Raw genomic sequence first — 22,687 nt, 5'->3', positions numbered from 1 at the left:
AATCTCAATTAAGAAAATAATAAGAGAAAAATAAATAACGATAAAAAAAATAAGAAACAAAATTGATGTAAAAATCAAATCAAATTCTAAAGGAAGAAATTGAAGGAAAAAAAAAGATTCAAAACAAAATATATAGCAATTAAAATATTGAAGACTGAATTTGATATAATCAACAAATAACAAGATATTTTTATTTTTTTTTTGCAATTTCTAAGAAGTATTTTTTGTCCAAAATAAAATGAAAACATTTTATTAAAAACCAAACTAATTCTTTTTTACCAAAAAATATTTTCTCCAAACCAACTTTTCTAACTATAAATAAATACAGGAAAATCTAGATTTCATGAAACAAAATGACTCTTAGTGTTTGTTGCAAAAACGTCTTTTAACACACTTAATTCCAACGCCCAACCAAAAGAAATGAAAGCATGAACAGCCTTGATGACCACTTAAATATGGTAGTTTAATTTAACTAGATATGTACGAGAGAGCAGCAAGTTGTTTCCCTCTCCTGTAGTCTTTCTGTCCTTACTGAGTAATGGGCTGCCATGGGAGGACTAGCAAAGCTAGCTACTGTGGTTTTTGGAGAAATGTATGTTCTTCGAAATAAAAAATCAGAGGCATTGACCGAGCAAGGTAGCCAGCTAGGCGGCTAGTGGGCATTTATTTCGGTATAGATAGCAGCTCGTGCCATCAACAACACCTTACTATGAAGACATTAATGCCATGTATGAACACGTTATATTTAGGCTTGCGCACTGCCTTTTCTCTTTAGGATGTACTGTGTATTATTAGCCTGCGCTGTATTACGAGTTTGAATTAAAAAAAAAATTAATGTTAGAAAATATTTAGAGATTGTTAATGTGTTTTTTCAGTAAAAACAAAATTTAAATCGTATGAGAATTGTTCTGACATAATTCGATTAATTTAGCGAGTCTAGAAGTAACTTGAATGACTAATAAGAACATAATTTCACTTTAATAAAATAATTAAGATGATATTTTTTTTAATTATTAAAACTATAATATATTGGATTGATTTAAGTCAAAAACATGTTAATATATCAATTTGTGTACTTGATCATGAGACTATAATAACCTTATAGAAAGCAAATAAAAAAATTATAAAGTCTGATTTTCAATAAATCTAATGTTGAAGGATGAAATTTAAAAAATAACAAAAAATAACCTGAGTCAACCTGACAAACAAGCGACTCAGGTCATGAGACTGGAATAATCCAACAGAAAAAAAAATGAAATAAATTATGAATTTCAATTCTCAATCAACCAAATATTGTTAGCCTGCGCTGTATTACGAGATTGAATTTAAAAAAATTAATGTTAGAAAAAATTTAGAGATTGTTGATTTGTTTATTTAGTAGAAAAAAAATTTAAATCACATGAGAATTGTTCTAACATGATCCGATCAATTTAGTGAGTTTAGAAATTGACCGGTAAGAATATAATTTGACTCCAATAAAATAATCAAGATGATATTTTTTATAAATATTAAAACTATAATACATAGGATTGATTTAGATCAAAACATGTTAATAATCAAGATGGAACCAGATGGGAAAGAAAATATAAAGTGAGGAACCAAGATTTACATGCCTATTGAACAATAAACATGGAAGAAAGGCTACCAATTATTGCAAATGTTAAATTTGATCCATGTTCTTTGTGTCGTTTGCAACTATTTTAAACTTTTCCATGCAATATCAACATTTCATTAAATTGTGAAACAATTTTTGACACCTTGGGTATGCATACAAATGAGAATAAAAAAAAATCAAAGACAAGAAAAAAAATAAAAACTTTTAAGGATCAAATTGAAAGAAACCGTAGCCTGATGATCAAAATAAAAAAAAGAATCGAGGGACTAAGAAGGAAATTTACCAAGGAGAGAGTGCTCATAAATAATAAATTGTGAAAGGATAAAAAGGACCGCTACAATAAAACGTTGTTATTGTTTTTAATTTGCTCTTTTATCTTAATTTTATGATTATTTCTCCTAAAAAAAATTAGTACTTGTACTTTTCTAGCATAAAAGATAAGAAACATTGTTATTGTTTTTTAAATAATAAAATATTAATCATCATTTAAAAAAAACTAACATAACTTTTGAAAGATTAATCATCATATATAAACATTGGTATAAATGTGTTTGTTCACATCCGTGAAATGAAAAAAGATGCCGGCCCTCTTTGCTGTAAATGTGTCTGAGGGCAGCCCGATAACATCAAATGCTATAGGTAATATCATTAAGTTAATAATTTGGCATGTGAATATTCAAATTAAAATAATAATAAAAAAACTAATTGGGATTGGTGTATTACTGTACACACTCACGTTTCTTGGGTCAACCCTCTTGTCATCTTAAGCACCGAGTGGCAGAGCATCCCATAGACGCCGTGTGATTCACGGTGGTTCTACCGTGATTGAATTCTCCTCTTCGTTTTTTATTGTCCTTTCATTTTGTTTTTATCTCAATTGTGATGCTAATTTTTTTATTGTTTTTTTAATTATTTTTTTATTAATAATTTTTTAATTTTATTTTTTAATACTTGATATGATTGATTATTATATCAAATTTGATTATCATTCTTTTTATTACTATTTATTTTTTATATCATTTTCTTAGTTAATCTTTTTTTTTTAATTTCATTCCTCCTTTTTTTTATGTTAAATTCAGTTTTTTTTTTGAAAGGTTTTCTTTTTTACATTTTCAACCTTCAATATTTTTTTAAAAAATTGAGCTTTATAATTTTTTTTATTCGATGATTCCGGTCTTATGACCCAAGTCACGGGTATAAAATGTTAACTCGGATTGATATCGGTTTTTTTTTAATCTTTTTTTACAACAATTTACTCTTTTTTTTCAATTTCATCCTTCAATATTGAGTTTACTGAAGATCAAGTTTTTTGATTTTTTTGATTTTTTTTCTATGAAGATAACACTGCCTCAAGATCTGAGTCATAAATTTATCATGCTAACTCAAACTGGCTCAGAGCTTTCACTTCATTTTATTTTATTTTTATGTCAAATTTGATTTTCATTCTTTTAATTTTTTTTTTGCTTTGGATCCTTTTTAAAAAATTAATTTTTCTTTTTAAATTTCATCATTCAACATTAAATTGGTTAAGAATTGAGATTCGTAATTTTTTTTTTATGGTGATCCCGATCTCATGACTTGAGTCATGAGTATAAAATGTTAACTCAAATTGCCATTGGTCTTTTTTTCTTTTTTAACACTGATTTTTTTTTCATCCTTCAACACTAGGTTTATTGAAGATGAAGCTTTTTTATTTTTTTATTTTTATTTTTCTTTCTATATGGACAACCCAGCATCACGACCTAGGTCACGAATTTGTCATGATAACTTGGATTGACTCGGTGTTTTGACATCATTTTATTTTTATATCAAATTTGATCATCATTCTCTTAACTACCTTTTTTTCTTTACATCCCTTTTTGGAATTGATTATTTTTTTTGAATTTTATCCTTCAATATTGAATTGTTGAGAATTGAGTTTCATAAATTCTCTCGATGTGGTGATCTGAGCCCCATAACCTGGGTCATAGATATAAAATGTCAACTTGGATTGATATCGGTCTTTTATTATCTTGTTTTTACATAAATTGTTCTTTTCTATTTCAATCTTCAACACTATGTTCATTAAAGATTGAGTTTCTTTATTTTTTTTTATTTACTTTCTATATATAAGGATGATCGGTCTCATGAACCGAGTCATAATTTTCTCGTGCTAACTCAGATTAACTCGGAACTTTGTTTTTTTTTTTTTAGTTTTTTTTCGATTTTGTCCTTTAACATTAGGTTATCTTGAAATTCAAATTTGTAATTTTATTTTTTTTTATTGTTTTTTTGCAAGATGGAATTCAGCTTTGTAATTTTATTTTATTTTTTTTGGCAAGATTGTTTTTTCTACAAGTCATTGATATCACTTTTTCTTTATAAATTCAGTACATTTATTATCATTGTTTTTTATCATATAATTAAATTAAACATTCTTATTGAATCTAATATAGTTTTTAACTCAATTTGCAAGATTTGTTTTTCTTCTTTAAAATACATTTGCAGTACTTGAACGTCGTAATTTTTAGTTAAAAAAAAAACCGACCCGGCCCTTGACGGAACGCATGCAGAGCACCTATATAGTGTGTGGCTAAAAGATGTCGATTTTATTTTTCTTTCTTTTATATAGGAGTATGTATGTGCCGTGCTGCTTTCGTTTTGGGCAATATCGACGGCTGTGCTGAACCGGAGTGACGTAAAAAGCTAAGCTGTGGAAGCTAAAGTAAAAAAGCTAACATTGTGGTTCAAGAAAAAATAAAAAAGTTGACATCATACGGGATGAATTAGGCCCAGCTGGTGCATGTTAGTCTGGTAAGGGACTCTTCTCAAGCAGTCTCAAGTCTCAACTACTTTCTGTATATGTTATATCACAAGAAAACGCAGCAAAAGAGTGAAGTCATCCTCTTTATATGGTAATGGGCTAATGGCTGAAAAAACGAAGTAAAATTTTTAGTTTGAACTTTGTATTCTGAGCCACTTTTATTTAATGAAGAATTGAAGACAGTTGATGGTACTTCAACTACACATTTACTCAAGTTGTTGTAAACATTAACTTTCCTCACCCACCGCAGACCCCCTCGCGTTAGCAGTATCAATGCCAATCCCATGCAGACTTGTATAAAAACACATAACATACGCATTAACCATTCTCATCAAGAATCAAGACTTTACTAGACTCTTAAAAATGGCTAATGAAAGAGATCTCTTGTCCACCGAGATTGTGAAGCATGGGGTCGAGTCTTCAGGGCCCAATGCTGGTTCACCAACATTTTCAGTGAGGGTCAGGAAAAGGTTGCCTGACTTTCTTCAATCGGTGAATCTAAAGTATGTCAAGTTGGGTTACCATTACCTTATCAATCATGCCATCTACTTGGCTACCATTCCTGTTTTGGTCCTCGTGTTTAGTGCTGAGGTGGGGAGCCTTAGCAGGGAAGAGTTGTGGAAGAAACTTTGGCAAGATGCTCGCTATGATCTTGCCACCGTGCTTGCTTCCTTTGGTGTTCTTGTGTTCACAGTTTCTGTCCACTTCATGTCACGCCCAAGGTCTATTTATCTCATTGATTTTGCATGTTATCGTCCTGATGATGATCTCAAGGTAATAATTCTTTCTATTTATCTCATTATCACCCTTTTTTGCCTCCTTTATTAGTGTCCTAATTAAAAAGGTTTTTGTTCTCATGGATTATGTGACATCGAAACTTGACTTATGGCAGTATGGTGCTGTTATCCTTAAAACAATCAGGTTTCTCAAGATGTGAAATTATATGTCAATTGTGGGAATTAATTAGTTAGGATATTCAATGAAGTCATTTGGCATGATAAGTGACTCTGAGTCAAATCTGTTTTATATATCTAGGATGAAAATTAAGAGGGAAAAGGTTGCCCATGTTCTGTAATTTCAGAATCAATGAGTTTTGTAAAAGAAAAGAGAAAAGAGGAATCGTTGATGTTTATATGGAGGATCAACAATTATTAGTATTATTTTGAAGGGTTTTCTATAGCATTTACAAATGGTTTTGAGTCAAATATTATAGATCCAAACCTATACATATCACGAAGTCTAATAATGACTATTAAATCCCACTGTAGGTGACGAGGGAGCAGTTCATCGAGCAAGCAAGGAAATCAGGCAAGTTTGATGAGGCAAGCCTCGAATTCCAAAATAGAATTCTGAAATCATCAGGCTTAGGAGACGAGACCTATATTCCAAAAGCAATAATGTCACACGAGAATTGTGCAACCATGAAGGAAGGGCGTTTTGAAGCCTCAACAGTAATGTTTGGTGCCCTTGATGAGCTCTTTGAAAAAACCAGGGTCCGCCCCAAAGATGTTGGGATCCTCGTGGTAAACTGCAGCGTCTTTAACCCAACGCCGTCGCTCTCTGCCATGATCATCAATCACTACAAGATGAGGGGCAACATTTTAAGCTTTAATCTTGGTGGTATGGGCTGCAGCGCTGGGATTATAGCGGTGGATTTAGCCCGTGACATGTTACAAGCTAACCCAAATAATTATGCTGTGGTGGTTAGCACTGAGATGGTGGGCTATAATTGGTATCCAGGCCGAGACCGTTCTATGCTTATTCCTAATTGCTTTTTTAGGATGGGTTGCTCCGCCGTGCTCTTGTCTAACCGCCGCCGCGACTTTCGCCATGCCAAGTACCGCCTTGAACATATAGTCCGGACCCACAAAGGAGCTGATGACCGTAGTTTCAGGTTTGCTTGTTTGGCCCGTTTTAATTAATTGCCTTTCAGATAAACTAGGTGGTGGAATTGGTTCACAGAAACTTAATGGGTAATATTTTTACCACTCATCTTATCTTTATCAGTTTTTAGGAGTCAGTTGAGAATGAATATATAGATTAGGGACTAAATTAAATATTTTTATATTAAATGCTATTAGCATTTTTCATCATGGTTTTTAATTATATATACCCGTCAGCAGTTATTAGGCACCATTTTTTGAATAACTAGAAGAAAAAAAATTGTCAAACATTGATTTTTGGACGACTAATTAATTTTGTGATTAAACTCGATGTAGATTAATCTAGAAACTGGCTTGGATTGAGTTTTAAAAAAACTAGATGAGAGTGTTCACACTAGATGATTCGTCAGAAGACGAATCATGGCTCTTATCACTTTTCTTCCTCTCTCTGGAAAGGGATGTCCATTTTCTTGCCATAGCTAATTCATGCACTTCCCTATATCTTTAGGTGTATTTACCAAGATGAAGATGAACAGAAATTCAAGGGGCTGAAAGTCAGCAAAGACCTCGTGCAAATAGGAGGTGAAGCCCTTAAAACCAACATCACCACGCTAGGCCCTCTAGTGCTACCCTTCTCAGAGCAGCTCCTCTTCTTTACCACACTGATTTGGAGGCACTTATCTGGAAAGAGCAACGGGTCCCCATCTTCGCCACCGGCCAAGCCTTACATTCCAGACTACAAGCTTGCCTTTGAGCACTTCTGTGTCCATGCAGCCAGCAAGACGGTGCTCGATGAGCTGCAAAGGAATCTTGAACTGAGTGAGAAGAACATAGAGGCATCAAGAATGACACTGCACAGGTTTGGCAACACTTCTAGCAGCAGTGTCTGGTATGAGTTGGCCTACTTGGAAGCTAAGGAAAGGGTGAAGAGAGGAGACAGGATTTGGCAAATTGCTTTCGGGTCTGGGTTCAAGTGCAACAGCGTGGTTTGGAGGTCCATGGGGCGTGTGAGAAAGCCTTCTAGGAACAATCCTTGGCTCGATTCCATTGACAGATACCCCGTGCCTTTGTAAGCTGTGGATACCTATCGATACTGGACTCGCACAAAAGTGGGGCATTAGGCATTCTGGCATCCCTATATATGGCTTGACAGTTCTTTTTATTGATCTTAAAGTTGATGAATTTTAAGTCTAGTCTATAATATGATATTATTTAAGTATGTTCTTGAAGTTCTATATTTAAGTTAAAACACATGTTCCGGTAGAGGTGTCACTAGGAAGCACAATCTATTTGGAGCTTTGATTGCAAGTTGTGAAAAATAATTTAAGCACAGTCTCTGTGTTTAATCGATCTTAGTCGATCAAAAATACTACTGTGATTATTATTTGCCAAGATAAGTGCCTCCATTCTTTAAATTTGATCCAGCCTACGTAACTTCTTATGAACTTGTTAAAATACAAGCATCAACTCCTCACTCAACGACTCTAAATGTTTCTTGAACTAATTTCTAGCGTTACATTCAAGTTTCACCTCCATGACTGGAGGCTTCAGTATGATATATAGAACTCAGAATATAATTATGAGTTTGAAATTAAGTTAAGGATGTAAGCGTGATGACCATATTTGATCTATTCTTGCAACCAGCAAGCTTGGCCATATTTGATCTCTTGTGGCATTCGCTACTCCTTCAAGCTTGATCAAAACTGAAAATGAAAAATCACTCAGAATTTACTGCAACCGTGCCCGTCAAATACACCATGTTCATATCCTAGTATTAACATACTAGGGCACCAAAACCTCCATCTCCAACGCCTAGTAACACCGTCTCATTGTCTTCTCCACCAAAGAAACAACTTAATGACATTTTCGCATCCCTGAAACCACAAATAAACAAACATCATTTCAGTTCCATCAGTCCTGTCCACACAGACCTAATTTTGATTGCTTCATACAGATTTCCAATTATTTTAAGCCTCAGAAATTGAAGAAAGATGCGATTAATTAATCAATCAAAACAGTTAGAATCCCTAATTTGGGCGTTTTAAGGAACCGAATAGCGTGGCAAGAAAAAGAAACCGGTACGGTGTATTGGCGCTTTAACAAGAGGTTGATTTCAACTTATTTTTTACTTATTTATTTATTTAATAAGAAGAAAAACGAATACAAGATCAAGGAAAAGGTTACAAATAGAGACAATTAATAATGGACTAATAAGTTCTTTGATGGGTGTTTGAGAGTTTTATACCGGTTGGAGTTTAAAGTGGTTTTTTTTTAAATATATTAAAATAATATTTTTTATTTTTAAAAAATTATTTTTAATATCAATACATCAAAATAATTTAAAAACATAAAAAAATTATTTTTCAAAAAAAAAATTCAAATTTTTAGAAAATACAATTTCATAGCATTCTTAAACATTGCCAAAATAACCATCTACTTAATTGTCTCTTTTTGTTGCTTTTTTATTATTTTTTATTTATCCCACAAATCATTATTTTTAAAATAATTTTTTTTATTGATATTATTATGATATTAGCTCTAATAATTTTACTAGTGGGTCATATAAGTTGTCTAAAAATGATGGCTACATGAGTGGTGGATATCTTGTAAGTGAAGTTTTTAGTATCATGATATTTTTTTTGTTGAGATTTATTAAATAATATTTGTTGTGTTGTTATTGAAATTTTAATGTATCTTTTATATATATATATATATATATATATATATATATATATATATATATATATATATTCATTATAATTTATGCTAGCTCATTTAATAATTTTAAAAAGTCTTTCATCGACTCTAAATATTTTTAGATTGTTATTTTTTCAAACTTTTTTTTTTTATTATTGTGCTAACTTTCAAAAGAAACTCTTAGTTCATACGTATACAACCGTAGTTATTAAACCGGACTGCTGATGATTGACCTGGTAGGTGGATCGATCCGAGTAAGGTTAAAGACCAACAAGAGTAAAAAAACAGTCAAACTTGGTCGACCCGTGAACCAGGCGACCCGGCAAAACCCGAAAGAGACTTGTTTTTTTTTTCAAATGTGATTTTTCTCCTAGCCAAAAACCCTTTTTTTATATTTTTTTTAGTTGGTTATTAACCCTTTTAAAAGTTTACTATATAAATAATAGAAGAATATTTTATTTTTTCAATATGAGATTTGAAGCCTTTTATTATATATATACTCTATGTTCACAAGAAAAAAGGTTATTTTTTCAATATGGGATTTGAAGCACTTTAATATATATATATATATATATATGTGTGTGTGTGTGTGTATATATATATATATATTCTATGTTCACAATAAAAAAAAAAGTTATGTTTTTTTAATGTGGGATAAAAAAACCTTTTGAAATAATTTTTTAAATTTTATTATTTACGACATACATAGTCTATATTCACATGAATTATTTTTTAATTTTTTTATATAAAATATTAAAATTTTAAATATTTTTTTTTAAACTTTCAGATTAATTCGAATTAACACGGTATAACCTTTATAACTTGGGATCCAAGCTCTTAACGAGATGAACCCCGTTTAATAATATTTGTGTACAACACCTCTTAGAAAATTGCTTATATATGTTTTACTAGTGTGTATGGGTTCTACCATGCTTAAATGAGTTCATGCTGTTTTCTTTCAAGAACTAATCATATAAATATCATTGCCCGGCATGCAGGAGATGAATTCATGGATTCCCAGCATGACTCTGAGGGGTAAATTAATTAAGGTGATGTCAACCTGCACACGGCAGATTTGCGATACAAGTCGAATGATGATCGAAGCTTGGCAAGGTTAAAAACATGCTTGAACAAACAGGTAATGCATTGCACCCGATGAGATTTAATTCTGAGGAGATGGGATGGACTTCTTGGAGGAACAAGGACTGGTTTTCAGAACCAATATACATCAGAACCCTCGGAAATATAGAAGTAGCAGAAACTGAGTGCAAAGAGGTAAAGTTTGCTTGACTAAACAAATAGCTACTTCCACCACCCTGCTCAACAAAATCACAGGAATCTGCCCAGACTTTTCACGATAAAGAATAAAACAAGAGGCCAATTTGTGAGCTGTAAGCTGCCATTTTCCCCCAAAACTGAAGTTGCTTATAGAACATGCGGCAAATGCATTATGCTATAATTATACGAAGATGCGTGTCTCCTCCGAAACGTTGAAATGTGATATGATTTGTGAGAACTGCATAAATATTTCAATATAATTAAGCAGTTGAAAAGCATACTCCTCGAGTAAATTATTTTTCTTCATGGCCTGGCAGTGCCCAACCTTAACTTCTTAATTGCAAGCCTTATTAAAATCACAAAGCTGCTCAAAGACCACTAAAGAAAAAGATCGATGGATAAAAAGAAAGACAATAAAAGAAGAGAACAAAACATCTAAGGATTTGATTAACAAAAAATAATCAAAATCCTTGTCAAGCTAGCCACTCCCCATCAATTCCTTCAATTTCTCCAATGTCCATGCTGTACATCCAAAACCAAACAAAAACATATAATCAGTGAACTCATCAGCCACCAACAGCTTTTGGACGTGTGTGGAATAAAATAAACTTTCTTTCAGCACGCAACAACTAGATGGTTAATCCCCAAGAAGGAATAATCTTAATCAATAAATAAATAACAATTGAGAAAAACTTCTGCGGCCTGATTGAATTAATGCAAGCCTATAAAGTAAAGCCCGTGATCATCTCCTTGATTAGGTTCAGAGGTCCCTCGCAAGCCATAAATTTTAAAGAAGATAAGATAAGAGAGAGCATAAACTGCAAATGTTTATTGCTGCAAATCTGAACCCACACTGATCAACCTCTTAGCTAATCCGTGTATAATTCAGGGTTCTAGCAAGCATTTATTGATCTAAAACCATATTCAGATAATGAAATTCGTTGTCTGAAATCAACAAAACCTCTTAATTCATTTAATGACAAGAAAATCACCTACTGTGGCACAACATGAAACATAAAACATTTTCCTCATTATTTATTTATTTACCATGCATCTTTTAATTATATATTAAAATTTTGGGTTCTTACCAAGGCAAGGCAGCATCATGGAAATAGTCTTGGGAGAAGTGATCATTGAAATGTTGTTGATCATTTGCATTCAACCAGGCTGGGAATTCCATGACCTGTTCAAATGGGTGGCAGCCATCATCCTCTGTACTCTTCACTTCAGGATCAAGCCCCGTGGTCTTCATGAACTTGAACCACCATGCTGATGTGACCAAATTCATAGTATCATTCCATTCCATTTGATGTTGTTCTCCTATTGATCTGATCTCTGCCATCTCCTCATCATCCATCACTTGATGTAAGCCGGCTCCACCATATGAGTCAGTTTCATCAAATGCTGCAGGTGGCATTCCTTCGCATGTATTTGAAACTGAAGGAATCTCCTCGGTGGCGATGAAAGGAGAAGGGAAAGAAGAAGATGATGGAGATGAGGATGAGTAAACTGATGGTGGGTTGTCGCTGCTGTAATAAAGAGTGGTATCTATGTTGTTAAAATCATGAAAATTGAGGTTTAGACCTAAGGTTTGGTTTGGAAGGGGAAAGTTGATATTTTCAGCGGTAGTTGGGTCAAGAATTGAAGAACTAGGCCAGGAAAAGGGATATGGAGGAGGACAGGGAGGAGGAGGAGTGAAAGGTTTATAGGAAAAGTTGTCGAGATAATTAGAAAAATCGGTAGAGTTTGATGGGTATATTCTTGGATTTCTCCTAGATTTTATTTTTCCTTCTTGTTCAAAACAAGGAGGGGGTAAAAGCTGCACAGGCAGCGATGATTGTTGCTGCTGCTGCTGCTTCTGCTGCTGTTCTTGTTCTTGTTGATTTTTCTGTTCTTGTTGTTGTTCATTGGCCTGTTTCATAGCTGCCCTGTGAAACTTTAGGGCAGTGACAATCTCTCTTCTAGCCTCGGCCATATTAAGAAGCCTTTCTTGGTAAGGCCTACTGGTGTGCAGTCTCCTCCTGACCTGTTTTTTGTGTGGTTGAGGTTCTTGGGGTTGCTGGCTTTTTTGGTTTTTACTTAAACCTTCGCTATAATCGGCCATATTTTTGCCAGAAAAACCATCACTATCAGCAGAGCCGTGGCCTTTGGGATTCATGGGGTCTTTGGTTCTTGAAGAGGTTAACTGTTTCACAAGGCTACGTATATAAGCACCAGAGAGATGAGGCTCTTCCTTCAGCTTCCTAAGTTTACCAGTTTCCATGCCCTCTTTAGTTTCTTGCTTAGAGGATCGAGCCCTCATCTCTCTCTCTCTCTGTCCTTGTCTCTCTCTTTCTTTTTCAACTTAGGAATGTAGGAAGAAAGTGCGGGTAGGAAGAATCATAAGGATTGTTTTTCAATATTCTGAGTCTGAGGGACAAAAGTACACAACGCAGAGAAAGGCAGAGGCTGATCCGGAGTACTAGTCCGAAGGGCCTCATGGGTGTTATAAATACTAGTTTGATGACAGTCTAGGGTTTTAAAATTTTTTTGGATTTTTCCCTGGTTTGGCAAACCACATTTCTTACCGTTTTAATACCCGCCATAAATGAGCAATTAGGGTGTTGCTTTCCTAGACTACCCTTAACCAAACTACAAAAACTCCGCCTCCTGGAGTGAAAACGCCTCCTTTCACCATCCAAAAGGAAATAGCACCACCATCTTCAAGCTCAGAATATCAGTACTGAGGAGAATCCTATAATCCTAGCTAGCGTTTTGTGTTATATCAATAGTTAAAGGGATCAAGAAAAGCCACAGAAGTATCGAATTCGATAAAAATATAACTTTACAAGAACATATTGATACTGACAAAAAACAAGGAATATAACTTCAATAAACCAAACTTGTAAAGCAAACACCCTACGAATCTCCAATATCTTTTTGGGAAAAAAGTTGATGGTGCACAAATATTTTTTTTTAAAAAAAACTCTAACTATAAGGGTAGAAATGTAAATGTCAAGGCATGAGACTTTTGCATGTCTCATGCATGAGATGGTCATCACCAACATCATCTCATTTTGGAAGACACAAACAGCTACACTCAAGTTAATCTAAGTTTTTTAACTACTGATCCTCTCATTTTTGTCAATGCACTTAACATTTTTTCAAGTATTTTTTTTCAATTAATAGTTATTTCTAACTTAATTACGGGTCACTAATAATCACTAAATACATAATGAATCACAATATTTCCATCAATTAATTATCATGCAACTTATATCCCGATATGAACTACTATGATCAAGATTTATAAAATATTTTGTGTGTAAAGTTTTTTCACGGCAACCAGAATTGTTCTAAAGCTTTAGATTATCTAACATTATTTCAGAAAGGCGTGAGAAAATCCAATGATTGAACTAAAACATTCAGAGGTTGAAGTAAGAAAGTTATCATCATGTAAAGTACATACGAAGTGATTCCCATGTAGAAGATAGGAAATCCATTAAAGATGGATTCTTGGATTGATTGAGAAGCAGGGTTTTTTTAGAGTAACTGAGAGGTTCTTTAGATTACGACTTCCTGATTTGCTAGTGATTATTCATGGGTAGAGGAGGGCATTTTAGGCATGATGAAAGGGTATTCTGGTATCTTGCCTGCAAGTACTATGGGACCAGACTCATGAAACGTCAGCAAAAGCCTATATAAAGACTGACAGAAGAATCTCCATTACTGTTGTAACCTTCTCTTTTCAATTCCTTTTTTTAAGAGGGAAAAAAAAAAGAAAAGAGGAGAGAAAAATCCAAATTTTCTGTTCAAAACAAATTGCTCAATATGATTTGAGTCTGTTCATTTGAAACAGAGAACTTGGACCTTTTGCAAAGGCATTCCACAGGATGTTAAAGACAGAAATGCTCCATACCATCCTCTTTCTCTACTTTTTGTATTATTTCCGTTTCTTGCCATCTTTTTTCACTGCATATATTTTCACTTCAAGTTTTCACACTCTCATTGGAGGTGGCAGACCCAGAGGCATGGCTCTGTCTTTTAGCAGAGTTTTCAGGCAGCAATAACAGTGAAAATATAGCCTAGAGAAAAGAATTTATTGCTGCTGTAAATATAAAGAGATCAGCCCCTAGTCACCTACTGCTCTGGAAGGAGAAAGCAGAGTTATGCTTAGAACTAACATCTAAATTTTATATTCAAATTTGCAACTGACACTGTTTTTTCACAAGGATCAATTGTTGTGCATGCAGGGAGCAAAATACATCATTTTAACATGCGATTTTAAACCTAGATTATCTAGTCCTAGCTCATTTGTACTGTGATTTGCAAACTGTTACATGCTCACCGCACAACTGAATTGCAGTCACTCCTTTCCCTTTAGTCCGTAACCGCTCTTGATAGCTTGTGAGAGATTCTCTTATAATCCAAAGAAACTCCGAGATTAATTGCTGTATGTTTACTACAGGACAAAGCCAAATGGCTTGCTGTAGCTTAATTTTGTTCATTGTTTATCTCTACCTTCTTCCAGAATGAGATCTATATATGTATGTAAGTATGGAAATATCAGCTGCACCTTGAAATTGACTAAAAACTACATCTAACCCTCTCATTATTCATTCACAGAGATGTTTTCTAAACTCTTGGATTGCTACGACTTTCTACACAGCAAAGCCAAATGGCTTGTGTGCTTTGTTTCTGTTCAATGTTCATCTTCAAATTCTTCCAAATTGGGTCTAATGTGTACGGAAATGGGCTATCACTGCCCCTTGCAATTGACCAATCCATATCTAACTTCTCTCTCGTCGGATGCCCCGATCTCATGAGAAAAGATCAACCTTAGGAGCCTTACCACCAGCCCCACAATTTGACTCCCTATATATGACAAATTGTGAGCTAAGGGAACCATTTTCATGAAAGTAAAAGCCAGATTGAATGGCTTCATGACTTATATTCAAACCCCAACAAAACCCTAAATCCAGCCAGTTAAGATTAAAGCCAGGATTTATGGACACAGCTAACAATATTAAGTCATCAGTAAAAAAAAAGAAAAAAGAAGCCAAGCTCAGTAGGAGATAAATGGTGACGTAAAAAAATAAATTGAAGTAAAGACAGAAAGAGAAAGCATTCAAGTTGCAATGTGTATCTATGAGCTTAACTTACATATCTCTGAACATGCAGAAATAGGATAAAATTCTAGAATATAATAAAATAATAGAAATGACAACAAGTAGATATATACGAAAGAGAGAAGGAGAAAGAGAAACAGGCCTCTTCTTTTTTGTATATCAGTGGATCAAGTGGATAAAGATTGGCATATGACATTGCTGCTTTGTTTCTGAAAATCTGGTGGCCAAAAAAAAATGGAAAACAGCTCCCAGTAGTCCACCAATCCCTTCACGCACAGTTGGCTTCAACGAATCACATTTACACACACAACCACGTCTAAATACTTCCAATTAAAACACTGCATACCCCCGTTACATTACCCCCATTAGGCCATTATAGACACTCCCTTCTCTCTCTCTCTCTCTCTCTCTCTCTCTCTCTCTCTCTCTCTCTCTCTCTCCATTTCTTGTGACTGTAACTTCACCTTTGGATTCCATTCACACCAAGACCACCAATGTGTTGGAAATATTGAAGAAGTGTCTTTACCCCTTAATTTTATCTTTTTATTTTTTCGTGGGATAATATCATCCAACTTTTCGTTTTCCCTGTTGTATTAATTCACTTCCTCGGAATTTGCAGGTCTGTTGGCCTTTCCTTCTTAACTGTGCTTGAGGTGAGGTCCTTTCATGTATAATTTACCCCACAAGAATTAGAATTACTAATTCCTTTTCACTACAAAATCACAGAGGGAGACTGCTGAAATCAGGCGGGAACATTAATTCCTGGGACCCTTTCAGTTTTTTGACTTGACTAATAAAAATTAAGGGTATTCTTCTACAAACTTTTTTTCTCTCTTTCTTTTAAGGCATTTAGATCAATGGGATTACCATTTCGTGGAATATTTTATATTCGAAATTGAATGATAACATAAGGTATAAATTCACTTATTAATTATCATAGCCTCCGACACTAAAATTTGTGTATTCAAAAGAAATGTTTTACTCGTAAAAATAATCACTTTGAAAATGATGCATACAAATGTTGATTTGGAGAAGTACCAGCTCGAACTCTATTGTGCTCGGCTGTACATTGAACTCAAAGACGTGTGGGTCTATCAAGATATATATCAGACTCAACTTCCCGGGACTCGGTCAAGCGCTAAGCCCAAGCACTTGTGAATCTAGTGAGATGTCAAACACAGCTTTCCTGGACTCGGTCACGAGCCAACCCCCGACGCTTGTAGGTCTGGCCAGATGCTAGACTCAACTCCCTTGAACTCGGTCACGAGCTGAGCCTAAGCATCTGTGGGTCTAGCAAGATGTCAAACACACCTTCTTTAGGCTCAGCTGCGTATGACCTGACTAAAGGATTTTGGTGATTTTTCAAAGGCCTGACTTTCCACCAAGAACAGCCTTCATGAGTTACCTCTTCTCATGTGTCAGGGAGGGAAAATTAAAAAGGGTACAATAAGAGCCAAATAGGCAAAAATATCATTGAACTCCTCAACGCCATCCCTAATGGAAGGCCTAATTGTTATTCTTCAGTGGATAAGACAAGAGGCTGAGGCTGAGAAAATACCACCACAGGAGGAGCCTTTATAGATAGGGCTAAAACACAAGATTCTATCGAGGTAAAGTCTCTCATCCTCTTAAAACAGGCAGCAATATAGAACCCTCATGAGCGAAGGGCTCACCATCAATGATAGAAAAGTCCCTTATCACCTTTACACCTTTAACTCTACCAGCCACAGGAAACAAAGACCTTTGGGGTAAGCTCTTTTCTACAGGCCTTGTTGAATTTTCCCCTTCTTCTTTAGCTATTAGTCTTGTAAAAACAAATATAAAATGAAGGAAGCTAAAAAAAGAGTAGGGAAGCAACATACTTTGCAAGACGGCTTAGTAGTATCATTTGGCCATCTTATTGACTTCATATTCAGTTGAAGTTGAGGCCAACACAACACAATTTTTCTCCTCATCCGAGATAAGACGAGACTGCTTGTTTACTTCATGTGAAGGGACCTTTCAGTAATGAGAACAACCCCAGATTGGTTGCAGCCCCTCTCTGGGATTGATTGTCCCATTGTATCTTATAACCAGCTATTTTCCCCTTCATTTCTTAACATGCATTATCTTCCCCTAACAACGCCCTCTATATGACGCCAACAGGTCTATTAACGAAAGTAAAAAACCAATGCATATTATTGCCACCAATTGATAGCATTTTCTAAATACATTAATTATAGGTTTAAGCCTAACGAACCTACAAAACTTTTTTTCAAAGGAGAACAAAAAATTTTCATCCATTAGGATACAATTGGCCTGGACCCAACTGGAAGTAATTGAACACCTCTCTTGTGAACCCTTGAATGGGGAAAGAATACCTCATTACATACATAGAAATAAGGGGCGGTAATTTCAAAGTAACTCTAAGTGAAACCTAAGGTATATTAGCTTATATGCTCAACAAGGTCGAGCATCTATGCCTCGTATTCTCCTTATTGGTGGTGAGCCACACATTCTACATCCTTACCACATACATTGATGGGGACGTCGTCCTTGGAAGTCTAGGGCAACCTCCTTCTTCCTTGGTATCTCTAACAGGGGTAGGAGAATAACTACTGTGAGAAAGGTTTCTCATCTCTCTACCAGAGGAGGATGTCAATATACCACCCTCTCTTGTCCTGGGACCTAGTCTGATGGGCCCTTGTCCCTTGTTACTCCTTTTAGGAACTGGTTGAAACATGAACTCTTCATTATAGACAAGAGAACCTCTCATTTTAGAAATAAAACTGATGTTTTTAGGGACCATTTGTTCTATTTAAAAGAAAGATGGGGGAAAAGGTTTCAGCAATAGAAATGTATGAAGTGGGTTTTTCTCCTCTTGAACTAAAGCATAGATGATATGGGAGGTTTTTTACTAGAGTAGTTTTTCAAAAATCATAGAAAGCAAAAGTAAAAGCAGAGTCAAAAGCAAGAACGACTAGGTTTATTTTACTCCCTAACCAGTCAGAGATAGTTTTCTTACACTTTAAACCCTTCTCTTTGGAAAGAGACAAGTATCATGGGCTATAAAAGAGACCAGGATATCTCTCAAAGGCATGCTTAATTTTTCAACTCCTAATTATATATTTATTCTAAAAATTCTTCTCTCAAATATGATTGTATATATTTTCTCTCAAACAATACTCATTTGAGCATCGGAGAGTCCCAAAATATATAAAAATAGACCTCTTACAGGTATCAAATATAATTCACCGGTCATTTTGGTTAGAGAGAACAAATCAGATCGTTAGAACCATGAGATTAATTATTTATCTGATATATTAGTTTATCTCATAACCCCATTGAATAAATCTGAACCTCATCAATATCAGATATCAAAATAATGTACACAATTATGATCATTTAGACCAATAAACTATAACTTAATTATATTAGTAACTTTCTTTTTTAATATAAGAAATAGTTATGATTGTTTAATCTTTTCATTTCATGAACGACAGACACTCTTTAAATTTTATTTGATTAACGTTTTTATCCAAAAAAATGAATATATTTTAGCTGAATGTTTTTATTTTTGTAAGTATTTGAAATCTTAAATAAGATAATTGCTTGCAGGGAGGGGCAGGGTGAATCGAAGTTTACAACTGTGAGTCGCAAGGTCAAAATGGGTGGGTCATTTCCTCCCCCAATCGTTTAACAAGGGTTTGAAGAGGGGGGTGGGACCGCCTGCAAAGCCACAGACGGACATGATGTGACGGGTCATAATCAAACGGCTCATTTCCACTTGAGGATGGTGCTGTCTGCTGACAGTAATTGCCACGTGGGCAAACCTTTAAGGCTCCAATCAAAATCAACCTGCTGGGACTGCTCCCCCTTCCCTCTTCTCCTCCCTGCCACGTGGGAACCTCGGATAGGGACAATAAGGAGGCAGCACTTGTTCCTGTCCACCGCCGAAAAAAGCCTGCCACCCTTCAATCAATATCCCCATTATACATTACTCTTCCCTTCTAGTCTTCTTACACCCAAAAAAATTAAAAAAAAAAAAAAAAAACCTCAATACATACATGTCAACAACCTTTCAAGAACTATTGTCGGCGTATATATAATGTCTTGGTGCTTTATTTTCACTCGAAGAAAATAAGATATTTTCTCAATACATAGAAAGAACATATTTTTTATACGGTTTTTTTCTTAAAATATATTATGAATAATAAATCCATTAATCAGGTAGGGCAGTCCTTCCTAAGGGTAAATGCAATGTCCTTCTTTGCGACATCTCTTGTGGTCTTAGCCATAAAGATGGTCAAAGATTGGCAATGGACACCCGTGTACCTCAGCTAGCTAGGTGCTTCAAATTCGATTTGACTTTAGCTATCAAAATAAAGAAGTATTCAATTCTTCAACTTCCTTGCTACAACAATATTATGATATGGTAATATTAAATTCATATCATTTATTGAGATTCAATTAGCCAAGATAGGAGAAGGGTCCCTGAGCCTGAGAGGATCCCTACGCGTATGCAGCCCCTTACTGTGTGTTTCCCCTACAAAATGTAAGGTCATTTTCCGCTATTAGTGGGGGTGGCTGCGGGGCCATTATTTTTTCAATCTGCACCACCAACAACAAACACTACCATGCATGCATACAGCACACAAATTCTTGATAGAGATGCAATATCACAGGCTATTTTTCTAGAAGACGGTGAGAGGGGACGTAGCATCGAAGGATCCCAGACTCTCACCGTGCTTATGGTTTTGATTCTTTGAATGACAAGTCGCGTCCAATAAAAACCCAGGAAAACCAATCTTTCCATTCTCTGTGACTGCTCTCTCTACCCCACATCTCCCCTCCCCTTAACAAGGCGAGGCATGCATGCAAACGGCAAATGGACCGTGACCCACAACAAGGAAGAGGCTAGTGCAATATATATGGTCCATTTCCCTTTGTTTTATTATGCAGTTTTTACTCCCACTGTAGCGAAGTTGCTGTTATTTCTTTTTTGTGGCGTTGTGGGATGGTACGTAGCATAATGTCCTTAATTAATTCACTTGAATGCTAGCACATGATAGTAGTTGTAGGTGGCATGCATGCAACTGGTAGCAGAGAGGAGAGGGGGTGTGTTGCAATTTGCTATGTATGCATTCAAAGAAACAATGGGCTGTCCATGACCGATTACTTCCCGCGGTTCCTAGTTGTAAATCTCTACCAGAATTTGTCACGGCTAGCTAGCCTTGAACTTCTTCAGCTGTAATGTTTGTTCCATGTGAATATATTGTAATAAAGATTGAAAAACGGGTACCAGGATCATGTAATAATCCCTGCTATATATCACCACCAAAATCTCGATCCTTTTCTATTCTTTCAAACGGAGGATGCATATGGCTATGGTGTTTTGGTCTATGGCTACATTCTCCTAATTTCAGGATAAACATTAGAGCAGGATCTGTGCGATAAATTCAAGCCACCAAGTGACAAAGCTGAGGTCGCTCGGGGATTATCTTTACACGTGCACTTGTTTTTACATTCAATGAACATTTTTTCTGTTTAGATCAGTTTTCCAAAGAGACAAAGAACTGATGATCTCCTTTTCAAGCTTGGTACGCAAGTGTGTTATCAAAATGCAATGCACAAACACGCCCAGATTATTATCCCCGTCCAGTTTTCTGTAGGGTTCTTTTTATAGAAAATAAATAAATTCTTTATTATTTTGTTATAAACGGTCTAATTAAAGTTCTCAACACCTTTAAATTATACCAAAAGGTTTTGTACATGTTTGTTTAAATGAGGATTTAAGGTTGTAACAACCATTTCATTTTTGGCGGTTGCAAAATAAGAGTAATTTTTGGAATTAATTGTGGTAATGGTTTTTTTTAAAGTGTTTTTTTAAATATATTAAAATAATATTTTAATTTTTTAAAATTTATTTCTAATATCTTCACATTAAAACGATATAAAAACACATAAAAATTAATTAAAAATTAAAAACAATTAAAAATTAACTTTTAAAACAAAAAAACAGATATACTCGATGGTGTCATCATATGTGATTTTAAAGAATGCAAATAATGGTCTTTAATTTGCAAATGTTTTTCTTTGAATAGAGAGATTGAATGACAATTGTAAAACTTTAAATACAATCTTTAATTCTATATCTATGTGTATGAAACCTTTTGTATAAGAGAGAACAAAAAGCTTTGAGTAAGATTTTAGGTTAATTTTTTATGTAAAATAAGAAGGGGACAATGTTATCAATGCTTTTTTTATATATCATAAAAAATCTTAATTAATGAATACAAATATGTTGTGTGTATTTAATAAAATAGATTAAAAATATAAAAATTGATAAATCAAATAAAAATGTTTAACGTTGATTAAAAACCTAAGTAGATAGGAAGTTGATTTTTTTATAAGAAGTAAAAAACGGATTTACATACAAATATTTTATTTTGGCCTTCCTTTTTATCTTGCGATTTTTTTTTATCTTCTAGGTTAACTCAAATCGCTAAGCTCATATGATTTTTGTTCTTATGAATAAACAATGCAAATACAATTTATCTATCTAAAGTTTGAGGTGAATTATTTTTAAAGATAAATTAAAATAATATTTTTAAAGTATTATAAAATTATAGAAACAATCTAAAATATCAATTATTTTTTTAAAAAAAATCAAACAAAATAATTTATGAAGTAAAAGAGAGAGTATTAATTAAAAAAAAAAAAAAAGTAGCCAAGTGTTACTAAAATTAATGGCAAGTCATGCATATATATGCGCTTGGCATATAAGAAAAAGTCCAACCACGAGTGGGCCTTAACTTTTATTTGTTCTTTTTTTTTCCAACAAAGAACATGTTATTTAGCATGACAAATAATATATCATTTATTTTTGTATTTTTTTGTCATCATAATTGATCAGAAAATCATCCAAAAATTTATTTTCAACCTATTTATATTTAAAAACAACTCAAAAACATCTTAAAAATCTCAATAAATATATTTTCAAGTCTAAAATTTCTTCTAATCAGTCTAAAAAACTAAAATCAAACTTAATCAAAAATAAATTAATGAATCTCGATTTATTTTTTCTGACATGTTTAAAGAATGAAACTACTTTCATTGAATTTTTCTTTTTAAAACGAACCCATTGACAACAAGTTCAGCTATTTTGATAATCAACCAATAACTTTCTCTTTTATCACCTTTTTTCAACAACTTTATCTTACCTTCCACAACATCGAGAGAGTGAACATGACAAAAATAAAATTTTGGATTGAAACAAAGAAAAATAAAATAATAAGGACCAAACATATATAATTCAAAACTT

At 34.1% G+C, this 22,687-nt stretch overlaps 2 protein-coding genes across 2 annotated transcripts; one reads left to right on the top strand and one right to left on the bottom strand.

Moving 5' to 3' along the window:
- Window positions 1-4,683: 4,683 nt before the first annotated feature.
- LOC7491974 (3-ketoacyl-CoA synthase 10) lies at window positions 4,684-7,716 on the top strand. Its single transcript, XM_002309415.3, has 3 exons — window positions 4,684-5,192; window positions 5,687-6,312; window positions 6,810-7,716. Exons 1-3 carry the CDS (start codon window positions 4,782-4,784, stop codon window positions 7,372-7,374), a joined length of 1,602 nt encoding a protein of 533 aa, XP_002309451.1. The 5' UTR covers window positions 4,684-4,781; the 3' UTR covers window positions 7,375-7,716.
- Window positions 7,717-10,072: 2,356 nt separating this feature from the next.
- LOC7492278 (uncharacterized) lies at window positions 10,073-13,083 on the bottom strand. The gene is made up of 2 exons (XM_024604663.2): window positions 11,365-13,083; window positions 10,073-10,798 (listed from the first exon to the last, which is right to left on the bottom strand). The coding sequence occupies exons 1-2, from the start codon at window positions 12,576-12,578 to the stop codon at window positions 10,750-10,752; spliced, it is 1,263 nt and encodes a 420-aa protein (XP_024460431.1). The 5' UTR covers window positions 12,579-13,083; the 3' UTR covers window positions 10,073-10,749.
- Window positions 13,084-22,687: the final 9,604 nt, after the last annotated feature.

The sequence above is a fragment of the Populus trichocarpa genome, chromosome 6 (genome assembly GCF_000002775.5).
Source record: "Populus trichocarpa isolate Nisqually-1 chromosome 6, P.trichocarpa_v4.1, whole genome shotgun sequence".
In the NCBI taxonomy this organism is placed as follows: Eukaryota; Viridiplantae; Streptophyta; class Magnoliopsida; order Malpighiales; family Salicaceae; genus Populus; species Populus trichocarpa.
This window is presented reverse-complemented; position numbering and strand designations above follow the sequence as displayed.